This window comes from Rousettus aegyptiacus, unplaced genomic scaffold (assembly GCF_014176215.1).
Source record: "Rousettus aegyptiacus isolate mRouAeg1 unplaced genomic scaffold, mRouAeg1.p scaffold_m13_p_4, whole genome shotgun sequence".
Lineage (NCBI taxonomy): Eukaryota > Metazoa > Chordata > Mammalia > Chiroptera > Pteropodidae > Rousettus > Rousettus aegyptiacus.
Genome location: NW_023416307.1, coordinates 132,080,832 through 132,092,903, shown reverse-complemented (window position 1 = coordinate 132,092,903; position 12,072 = coordinate 132,080,832). Strand labels below are relative to the sequence as shown.

The 12,072-nt window shown below is 42.7% G+C and overlaps 1 protein-coding gene across 1 annotated transcript in view; it reads left to right on the top strand.

Annotated features, from left to right (window-relative positions):
• Positions 1-12,072, top strand: part of COL6A5 (collagen type VI alpha 5 chain) — a 95,670-nt gene that overhangs the window by 29,048 nt on the left and 54,550 nt on the right. The window contains exons 7-12 of the mRNA XM_016140261.2: positions 1,148-1,723; positions 4,553-5,128; positions 6,841-7,181; positions 7,292-7,373; positions 9,282-9,421; positions 9,992-10,084. Coding sequence (XP_015995747.2) covers positions 1,148-1,723; positions 4,553-5,128; positions 6,841-7,181; positions 7,292-7,373; positions 9,282-9,421; positions 9,992-10,084 — 1,808 coding nt within the window. The remainder of the gene's footprint in view (positions 1-1,147; positions 1,724-4,552; positions 5,129-6,840; positions 7,182-7,291; positions 7,374-9,281; positions 9,422-9,991; positions 10,085-12,072) is intronic.

Below are 12,072 nucleotides of genomic sequence, written 5' to 3'. Positions count from 1 at the left end.
AGACCACCTCTGGGCTTCATTCTTCAGAATTATGTGTGTGAAAATTTCAGGAAGGTAGCAAATAAAATGTCTCAGTATAAACTCTGAGTTTTAGGCAGTGGTGCTAAGATGTCTTTCATAACAGCTTAACTGGCAATGATTTCAAAACTTTTGGTAATGTTGAGACATTCTAAGACAGGCTTACCTTAAGACTACAGCTCTACCTTTGAAATCAACAGCATTTCTTCATTTTAATAAATGTAATGTTTGTGGAGGTCCCATCTGTAGCATACCCATATCTGTAGGAACCTGGGTTATTGCCCCAGGTTCTACAGAGATAGCTCGGGCTCATCCGCAGTATCTTAGACTTGAAAATTTGAGACCTCAATGTCAGAAATAAGGATTGGAGGTATGGTAGGCAGGTAGGAAGTGGGGAAAGCCAACCTTGGGAAGGCATGTGCTTACATTACTGCGGGAGGGGAGAGGAAGGAGTGACAGTCCATACTTTGGAGACCTAGCTCGAATGGTCCTTTGGCTTCTAATGTGCAGGAAAGAGGACTTGGGGCTAGGGATGAGGTTATAGGAGCCTTAGCTGTCCTCCAACTTGGGGCCACTCCTTTTTCTGAGTTTGTAAGTCAGGAGATGAGGGAAAGGAGCACAAATAAATGTGGGGAGGCATGGTACACACGGGGAAGTCTGCCTATCGAAGCTGAGAAGGAAGCTGGAGCCAGAGGGAGCAGAATGAAAATCCTAGCCTATACAATGAGCCCTGAGCTGTTTAGAACAGTAGGCAAGTTTGGAAAATACCAGTCATGTCTCACCATTATGTTGACATTGAGCTACCTTCTGACATTTCCCTCCAGTGAAAAGCCTGCCTAGCAAAGGCATTACGCATCCTAGTGAGACATAGCAGAACGTGAGAACCGCTGCTTGGGGAGTCACATAGATAAAGGCACAAATATCCTTGGAATGAGCTGGGAGAGTTGTACGTCTCTGAGCTTCAATTTCTTTCTCTGTAAGATGGCAACAGCCACCTCTAAGAAGTAAGCAAGATGCAGGGTCTGGCACATAGTAGGTTCATGGCAAGTGGTAGTTCTCTTCCCTTCTCAGCTGTCTGTGTAGAATGCACTGTGGAACATCTGTGATGCCTGCTTTCTTCTTCTTTCAGATTGTAAAAATATTAAACTGTTAGACATTGTGTTTGTGCTGGACCATTCAGGCAGCATAAACCCAGATCAGCAAGAAAGTATGATTAACCTAACTATCCATTTGGTGAAGAAAGCGGACGTTGGCAGGAATCGAGTCCAATTTGGAGCTCTCAGATACTCTGACCAGCCTGAGGTCCTTTTCTACCTCAATACACACTCAAGCAGATCAGCAGTCATTGAGAATCTGAGGAGGCGCAGGGCCACGGGAGGGTCGACCTACACCGCTAAGGCTCTTGAGAGCACACACAGCCTGTTCACGGAGGAACATGGCAGCCGCATCAAGCAAAACGTGAAGCAGATGCTGATCATCATTACCGATGGGGAATCCAATGACCGAAATGCGCTTAATGACACAGCATTGAAATTAAGAGACAAAGGCATCATCATCTACGCAGTGGGTGTAGGAAAGGCCAACCAAGATGAGCTTGAGGCTATGGCAGGGAATAAAGACAACACTATCCACGTAGAGAATTTCGACAAACTGAAAGATATTTACCTGCCTGTACAAGAAAGTATGTGTACCAATGCACAAGAGGGTAAGCTGTGATTTTAAAACTTTCTATGGGGGTAGCAATAAAAGTTTAAGCAAAAAATTAATTATGTCATGGCTGCCAGTTACCTGGCTGTCATGGGCTGAAACCTTCTCTGCTCAGGCTGCATGTTTTCTCATCTCTAAAAGAAATGTGTTGATCAAGCAAGATCCTAAGGTCCCTCTCTCCCTGCCACAGCATGCATTGAAAAGATTATGGAAGGTTTCAGAAGCATTCCTTGCTGTCTTGCCATCTTGTTGCCTTTTCTTGGCAGAAGGGAGCTCTTTTTAAGATCATATTCACCTTACACCATTTCATGGCTATGTGTGCTGCTGCATTTGTGCTGCTCAGTGGTGCAACCATTGGGCATCAGTTTCAAGCCAAATTCAAGTGGAGTGTTTTATGGTTTAAACAGATCAACTTTTGTCTTCAAAGATCCAGGGCCCTCTAAATGGGATCATAGGCATCCCGTAGGGCCATAGGAAGTTCAAGTGGTCTAGTGTGCTTTTCTAGATAAGGGCCACCAGTGAAGAGGGAAGTATAGGGGAATTCAAAGTAGGATAATGGAGACTGGCTGCTAGAAACAGGGAGGGAAGGGGCCTAAGCCGATTCCATTAGATGCCATTGGGTTAGGTTAGGCTGGAGATATCATAGTTGAGTGAGGAAAGGAGGAGATTTGCCACTTGAGCTCAAAGCAGTGGAGATTGACAAGACATCTAGGGAGGGCCACTGTGCCTCCTTGGAAGGTCAGAATCTTTGCCATATATTGGCCTAGTTCTTCCAACCTGGAAAATGAATCAATCAACTAACTTCCTTTCCTCTTCCTTTCTTCACTCTCTTCCTACAACTTCCTTCTCTTCTTCCTTTCCTCCTTTCTTCCTTACTCTCTGCCAATTTGAAGTCTACTTTTGAATCTAGCACCAATCATGGTTCTAAGACTGACGTTAACCCAATCCCATCTCTTTAAGCAGTCCAACCCCAAACAAAACCTTCTCCCCAGTCCTGCGTCAGATCAGCATTTGCTGCGCTGAGTGAGACTATGTCTGACTGCTGTACCCTTACCTTTTAAGTGAGGAATAAATTCATCTTCTTAGTTTCAGATACCGAATGATGGTGTAATCTCTAAGAAAAAAAAATTGACTTTTCCCAAGGGAGTGGGGCCATCTCATTTCTTCTGCATGTTTTGACCTTCCCCTGGATTCCTACCCTGAAACCTGGTCTCTCTGCTGTGCATCTCGTCACAGCCCAACATTCTCAACTTTGGTAAACACTGGACTACATCGTTGCTCTGCTTGCAGTTTACATGTTTTAAACTCCTGAGCTTTATCTAGACCCTGCCCACCTCTCTAATTTCATTTTATTGCCCTTCCCCTCTTCAAAATCTCTCCTGTCATTTAAAAATTCCTCCACATCTTTGCATGCACCATTCTACCCACCACAAACCACGTCCCCTGGCTACATCGAGCTTGTTTGTCACACTTCAGCCTTTGTTCGCCAGTTTCCTGACTCAATACCTGACAATGTCCCCACTGTTTTCCCCAACTCCTGTATCTTCTGTTTCTCTGATGGTAGGACTTAACGTATATTTGCTGTTTTCTTATCTATATCTGTCAAAATATTATGAGCTTTTGGGGAAGGCTTGACCTCTGGTTTACCATTGGGTCCCCACAAGTCTAGTAAATTGCAAGGACTACAGTCTTCTCCTAGGAATGTGGAGGCTATTTTCTTCTTATCTCCCATACCTACCTTTTGGAGGTAGATGCCGAGATGGAATTTGGGACACAAGAATTTTATCAGCGATCCACACCTGTAGAAGAATGGGGGAAAGTGGGACAGGCAGGACTAGAACTCAAAACAGTGATGCATGCTTGACAAAGCTTCAAACCCAGCAGGGAGCTCTGGAGTGAGTGTTTCCCATTGGAGTTGTCCAGCATCAGACTAAAATGACTGGGTCTTTTTACCTCCTTCTCACTTAATTCTGAGATGTGGGATGCCTTAGGAAGGGCATGGCCTTGGGCAAGGCATCCCTCTGCAGTGAGACTGACCCTGAAAGAGCTGGCAGCTGGAGGCTGTCTGCTGCTCACACTTCCACAGGCAGGCAGCAAGTCCTCCCTTGAAGGTCTATCTGGGTAACCCATCACTATGTCTTATAAGGAACTGTGAGATAGTGGGCATCCCGTTGTCTCAATTACCTTTTGAAAACACTTCAGTACTGCCCTGATCCCAGCCATTGTGTTTGATTGGAACTGAGCATAGATCATCTCCCTTGGTTAGGGGACATTTCACACTGAATTTCAGGGAGAGACCCCCAGCTCCTCTTTACCAGCCAGTAGCACTTGCCCCTTGAAGTTTTAATACTTGGCCGATGAGATTATTTTTTAAAATTTGTAATAGAAAACAATGCTGGGTTTAGAATAAAAAAGATTGCGAGGTCCAGATACTAGCTTGGCTGCACAGTAATTGTGTGTTCTTAGGCAGGTCACTTAGCCTCTGAATTCTATTTCTGTATCTGCAATTAGAATAATTCCTCATAAGGTGGCCGTGAACAGTAACTCCTGTTGTACACCGAAACATTTTAAACTTTGTTTCTCGGAGTAGCTTTTGTTGTCTTTTCAAATGAATCATATAAATAATTAAAATTAGAAACAAAATCTATTATCTTTCTCCTTCCTGCTGTATTTCCTTCTCTTTGAGGGCCAATCGGTGATTTTCTCTTCTGTTAACTTATCTCAATTTGCTACTAATGTGGGTATTTAGTAAAGCAATTTAAGTCTTTGCGTAAAGGGAAAATTTAGAATGATTCATAAGGAAAATTATTTTTTTTTCCAATTGCAGTCTGTAACATTCAAGAAGCTGATGTGATTTTCTTTTGTGATGGCTCTGACATGGTATCTGATTCAGAATTTGTAACCATGACAACTTTCTTATCAGACTTAATTGATAATTTTGACATTCAATCTCAAAGAATGAAAATCGGGATGGCTCAGTTTGGGAGCCGCTACCAAGAAATTATTGAGTTGGACAACTCTCTGAGTAAAACCCAGTGGAAGACTCGAATTCAAACTGTCGCTAAGAGCAAAGGGCCTCCACGAATCGACTTGGCCCTTAAACAAGTGAGCGTTATGTTCCATCCATCTGCTGGTGGGAGAAGAAATGCTGGTGTCCCTCAAACTTTGGTTGTTATCACATCTGGGGCTCCCCGGGCTAATGTGGCAGATGCCGTAAAAACCCTGAGAGACCTTGGAATTTGTGTCCTGGTTTTGGGCATAGGACCTGTTCATAAGGAACAGCTTCTGCCAATAGCAGGCAATTCTGAAAAACTCATCACTTTTCAAGACTTTAATAAATTAAAGAATGTGGAGGTGAAAAAAAGAATTGTCCGGGATATCTGCCAGAGATGCGGGAAGACAAGTAAGTGTTCCCTTCCTCTTTGTTTTTATTTAATTGCATCTTTTCAGTTCTCCATTTCCCAAGATGTCTTATGGGCTTGCTCTAGCAAAACATATTTTTAGAGTAGTGCACAGTAAGAATAGACCTCTTTTCTGTTTCCAGGGAGTTTTGGATCAGTCAGGCTCCCTCAGAGATAAGGAAAAGGGTCAAAGACTGGAGGAAGCCCTAGGTTGTGTTTTCTGGTCAACCTTGTCCCCTCACTGCAATACAATGTTTATGCCCCTCTTAGCACCTGGAACTCAGTCTCCTATTTCTACCTCTCCACTTCTGGAAGTCTTAGAACAATGCCTTGTATCTGGTAGGAAGTAAGTACAATATACATTTGCTGATAAGAAGTTTTGCTATTTTAGCTTTGTTAAACCATTTCATAAGGGACTCGGTGTATGTGTGTGTCTGTGTGAGCATGTGTGTGTGCGTGTGCCCATGTGTTTCTTTTAGTGATGGGATTCATGTAATCATGATATAGTAAAGATTTGAATTGTCCTTAGGGATTGTTTAATCTCCAGAGGACACAAACACAAATGGCTGCAAAGGCCAGGTAGGTAATGTAAATGAGTCAAAGGGTCAGGGAGTGAATAAAATACACGAAGAGCAGACGTCTGGTGAGGATGGCACTGTTCAGCTCCAGCTGAGAGCAGCCATCTGGGACTCAGGTTCCGTGCATTCGAGCCGGGAGTGGGGAGGACCGCGCAACAGGAAGCAGCAGTAAATGATGACATTTTGTGGAATTTGCATAACACATGTAGACATGCCTCAGAGTGCTTCTGTTTCTGGAGTCCTTAGGATTTAAGCCACTTCTTTCACACAGTGTGTTGTCTTTCTAAGCTCTCCAGATCTTTCACCCTGGAGGCAGATTACAGTGGTAAAGAGAGCCCTGGGCCTGGAATCAGAAAGCCAGGGGTCTAATTCTGGTCAGCAGCAGCAATTTCCATGAACCACACTATCTCCTTGTGTGTAAAATGAACAAGTAGACAGGGTCAGAGGTGACCAAATGGCAACTTGCGGCTGAGCTGTGTTTGTCCTATCCAGTATGGGCAACTTGTTAAGTTAGTTGACAGCTTTTACAAATGAAAGATGTTTACATTTAAAATGTAGATTTTAGGCTTTTCTTTGAAAAAATCAGATGATCTGACAATACTGGGTCCCCTTTCCCACGTGGCTACTCTCAGCGGGAACTCGACAGTGAACAGATGGGCCATTGCTCTCCATTGATTTTCTTCACTCCCTGCCGCCTTGACTATTTACATTACCCAGCTGGCCTTTGCAGCCATTTGAGTTTCTGACCTCTGTATTAAATAATCTCTCAGGACAATTCAAATATTTAATATGAGTTAATGGATCATAATATGTCATCATTAAAAGAAGAAAGTATACGTGCATGCACAATCTCTCCCACCTCCCTCAAACACACACAGAAAGAAAGAGAAAGCCAGCCACCGAGAATGAGACTAAATCATGATTGAAACTTCACATTGCAGTTAGAACTTGTTTTAGAGAGACATCTACATCATATGTCGCTTGAGCAGCTTAAATCTTCCTTCACAGACACTTTTTGGGTACTTGAGACCCTTTAGCCCTGGGTCATGGCTGCTCTCCTTTTTCTCCCCGGTCTGCCCTTCCTTGTACCTCATTAATCTACTCATTAATTTGGCCTCATTTCCCTTGGTCTCCAGATTGCTTTGTGGACATAGTGGTCGGGTTTGACATCTCCACTCACTTGCTGGGGCAGCAGTTGTTCCATGGTCACCCCCAGCTAAAATCATACCTCCCAGGCATCATAGAGGACATCACCTCCATCAGGGGTGTGAGCTGTGCAGCAGGCGCACAGACATATGTGAATGTGGCCTTTAAGGTGAATAATGACCAAGAATTCCCTGCCAAGTTCCAAATCTACAAGGAATCAGTATTTGACAGCCTGCTGCAAGTCACCGTCAATGGGCCAACTCATCTGAACGCACAGTTCTTGCAGTCGCTGTGGGACACATTCGAGGATAAATCTGCATCCCGAGGACAGGTATCCATGTTACATTCTATCTCCCATCTCCACATTCTTTTACGTGTCTCCCTTCCAATTATCTATTTCGTTCTCACAACATCCCACTCTCTGCTTTTCTCTTTGTCTAGGTGCTACTCATCTTTTCAGATGGCCTTGGAGGTGAAAGCATCACAATGCTTGAAAATCAGTCGGACAGGCTCAGAGAAGCAGGTATGTACTGAGTTGGAAATTTAGATAATGAAGCATGGAATGTGCTCAACAAAGCTCTACCCTATTCAGGTGCCCTAGACCTTGGGATCTGTCTGGCTATTTGCAGCAGATGCTGTTGATTTCCTGTGCAATCCCCCTTGACCAGCCCTCACACTTATGCCCCAAATGCTGTCCTTGGTATGGTCAACTTCTTACACCTGTGACCTTCTACAGATGTGTGCCTTGACTGACCTGAATCATGACCTGATACTTGGAATCGGTGTGGGGCTATGCCACATCCCATCTTGGGGTGGAATTGGGGAAATCAATGATATAGAGATAGAAAAGCCCAGGGTCAACTCTGATAGTTTACACCCTAGAGTCTCTCATGAATCAGGCCAGGGTGACGATGTTATTGAGACACATCCTTGCTTACAACTTCCCCTTCCCTTTCCTCCTTCTCCCTCCCCCTCAGTTAAGCACATACACACAAACTCCTCTCAGATTCTGCTTCTAGAGAACTTAAAACACTTACTATTATTTCAGATTATCCATGTGAAAGATAGCTACACAGACTTCTAAAAGCACTTCTCAATATATAGTCTGTCCATGTTATAGTTTCAGGCTGAGCCGAGAGCCAAATGTAGAAGTTGAGAGTAACATGCAGGGATAGGAGGCTCTACTGATTTTCAGATGGGGTACATCATTTGAGACTTCCTGAGTGTAGGTCCACACTGGCTTCTGTGGCTCAGCTTTCATGGGCAACCTCCCTAGGGGCAACAAAATGTCCTGCTTTATTGCTGAGTTGTGTCAATTTCCTTTCTCAGATCCCTTCGATGCTTCCCACTGTACGGCCCATTGTGAGGCTTTGCAGAATCTGGCCTTGCTCCCCACTCCAGCCTTACGCTTCACTCTGTGTTCTAGGCATACAGGGTCTTTTCCATTCTTCCTCTGACGAACTCCACAGCCCCATCCTCCCAGTCCTTGCACATACTCTTTTCTTTTGCCTAGAATTCTTCCCACTCTCAGCTACTCTCCAGTTCTTCTTTTCACCTCCTACCTCTGGTTCTTTCTCGTGACCAGCTTCCATTCATCCTTTAGTATCAGCTTAGACATCAGTTCTTCGCAGGACCCTCCATGATCTCCCAAAGCTGAGTTAGGAGCTTCTCCTTTAGGTTTCATAGCAACCCGACATTTCCTCTCAGGGTACTTACCACATCTCTGAGCAACTCTCTGATTCTTGTCCACCCCAGTAGACTACACCTTTGTGACGGGAAGGAGCATACCTGTCCTATTCATCTGTATCCCTGGTGTAATGATTAGTACATGATAGGCTCCTAATAAGCAAGTATTCATTTAATGAAAAGATGAATATAGTAATTAATAAGTGAGTGAATAAATTAGTAAATGAACTGGTTATGGCCAGGAGTTCAGCTGAGACCAAAATCACCCTCGGCTTTCCTCAGGCTCTCAGGCCTGGGCTCCCAGGGGTATTTGGCAGTAGCGATGACTTGAGAACTATCATTAATTTTCATTCAGTAAAATTTAGAAAAACTCTGAGGTTGAACAAGAACAATGCCCTTTCTTAAGAATTGCTGTCAGATGCCTAAGAATTGCATTAAAATAGGTGGTGAGATATTAAACAATTTTGTTAGTGTTTTTCTTTAAGATGTATAAGTAGTTTCTCTTGCATAGTTTTTCTTGGGAGATTTCATGCTAAAGTCAGGGATCACTGCCTAGTGTGTATGTTGAAAATTTAGGCAAACCTGCTGTTGGGTTCTTCATACATCACGAGTGCTGCTTGCACTTATATTTTCTTTCCTTTTTTTGCCCTTTCTGGTTCTTTGAATCTTGTTCACTGAGTAGCTTTTCTTTTTTTCTAAGTACAATTAATTCCTTTGGTTTCATATGTGTTATTTTGTTGCACAGGACTTGATGCTCTGCTGGTAGTATCTCTAAACACAACTCATGATGAGTTTTCCAGCTTTGAATTTGGAAAAGGATTCGATTACAGGACTCACCTGTCCATTGGAAATAGAGACCTGGGCACAATGCTGTCACAATATCTGGTGAGTTTTTGAACAAAATATCCAGTTATTCAAAATGTCATGGGAACAAAATTGGCATCTCGATGAGTATTTCCAAAGACTGCTTTGTTTGCCCTAAGTTCAGCACATGGTTTTAGTATATAGAAAAGTGTGAAAGAGCAGAGTGTCTAATTTGTTTTTTTTATGCCCTTCTATCCTTCGATATCTCACCAAATGAGTGCATAGGAAACTAAAAACCAACCAACCCCTAATTAAATAAAAAGCCCCGACCTGCTCATGCTGCAGAAATTCCAGGAAACAAGAGATTGTCAACTAGGAACCAACCAGTCTTGTGGCAAACTTGGCCCGTGGCCAGCTATGTGGCCTGTGTCCTTCCTATAAATAGAGGTCATTTCCTTGCAGAAGGTATGTTGCCAACACAGTTGCTAACTGGCATCCTCTCTAAAGTGTTAAGTTAAAAAGCACCTCTTATTCTCTGCAGCCACTCCCCTGATGGGAGAGGTGGTAGATTATAATTTGTGTGAATACAGTTCTTATGTAATGAAGTGCTTAACAATTGTTGCTCACTCGAGTCTGCTTTTTTCCCCCCAGGGAAACATTGCAGAGAGGAAGTGCTGCTGTACACTTTGCAAGTGTCCAGGGACTCCAGGACCTCAGGGGACCCAAGGACGACCAGGCTCAAAGGTGTCATTCAGTTGCAAATGTTTTACTCAATGGGCCTCAATTTGGTGGAGGTGGGACTGAGACTGAGTAGTTGAATTTGCCTTGGTCATTTAATGCTGATATAACTGTGCAGACTTATGCAGTATAGCAGCCAGTTTAGTTTTTTTAATGGTTTAGTCGCATTTTATTGGTTTTCTTTCAGAAGGGTGCAATTTTGAGACTGCTATTAAGAATTACTCCCTTTTATTTGTGATGTTGCTTCTTGGTTTTGCGATTTATACTTTTGTACCTGCTTTAGACAGTTTGAAAGGTAACCATTTGTACGTTTTGTTGGAAGAGGTGTCTGTTTAGGTCTTCTGTCCATTTTTTAATTGGATTTTTTTTGTTGTTGTTTTTGAGTTGTATGAGTTCTTTATATATTTTGGACATTAGCCCCTCATCAGAGATATTGTTTGCAAATATCTTCTACAATTCAGTTACAAGAACCATATGATTTCACATTATGTGGGACATAAAGCAGAAAGCAACAAATGAACAAGCAAACAAACAAGAAACTCGTAAACACAAACAACAGTATATGGTTACCAGAGGGGAAAGAGGGTGGGGTGGATGGTGAAGAGGGTAAATTGGGTCAAATATATGGTGATGGAAGGAGACTTGACTTTGGATGGTGACCACACAATGCAATCTATAGATGATAATGTATTATAGAATTGTACACTTGACATTTATGTCATATTATTAAGCAATGTCACCTGAATAAATTAATAAATTTTTTTTTTAAAAGGTGGCAAGAGGTGTTAGAAATAGTAGGGGAAGTTGTGCTTCGCCAGCAATGGACCGTGATTGAACTGCAAAAAGGGCATAGCATTTCAGATTAGTAACCCTTTAAAAAAAAAACAAATTATAAAAGATCAGTATACAACAATAGCATAGATAAGTCTGTTGTGGTATTTTTAGTCAATGGAATGATCTAAGGTGATGAAAATGAATGAACGGCAGCTACCGACAATAGCATGAATAAATTTTACAAACACAGTTATGGCCAAAAAAGGCAAAACACAGAAAAGTACATGAGATATGATTCCATTTATAAAAAATTTGAAAACAGGTAAAACTAATTCATAGTATCTAGGGATGAATAATTAAGTAGTGAAGTATTAAAAAAGGCAAGGAATTATTCTCCTAAAAGTCAGTAGTATGCTCCCTGGGGTGGGGGTGGGGAGTGGTTTGTGATTGGTGTGGGCAACTGTGTCTGGGTACCAGCCGTGTCCTATTTCTTGGCCTGGGTGGTGGCCACAAAGACAGTCACTTTATAATAATTTAGCTATATCTTTATATTTTATTTACTTTTAAGTGCTTTTTCAAATGGGTTTTAGATATCACAATTAAAAGGAGTCTGGTTTGTTTTATTTCAAGAGATCAAGTACAACGCTTGCTCTTGAGTCTTGTGTTGTCCATGCTCATGGAAGGATAATTTATCTTGGACTTTTTTATAGAGTTATGATGTTTTGTTTAGCACAATTTCCTTTCTCATTACTTTGCTCAGGTCAGTTCTAGAGTTATATTTCAAGATCACCCTGACCCCACCCCCCACCCCCTCGCTGAGCAGACAGCTAGGACCATCTCGGAGGAAGAGGAAAGCAAACCTCAGCTGAAATCCTTGCCACAAATAAGCTATGAGGCAGTTAAACCACACATGGCAGAAGGAGAAATGATCGTAATAAAAACATATGTAAACTCATTGGGAGAAGTCCTTATTCATTGAGCTCTCAAAAAAGTGGAAGGAAATAAAAGGATGTTTGGAAATGTTATTGAATTTGCCTGCTGAAAGAGTTGTGGTGGCCACTGCTGTCCTTGGTGCAAATGCCCCAGGCACCGCACTGGCCCTGCCACCCTGAGCTACAGGGCAGGTTCCGAAAGTCAGCCTCCTTGTAGGCATCAGGAGGGCTGCCTTCTGCAGGGCTTCAGAGGTGAGTGCAGGATCATAAGGCAGCTCCCGAGGTTGT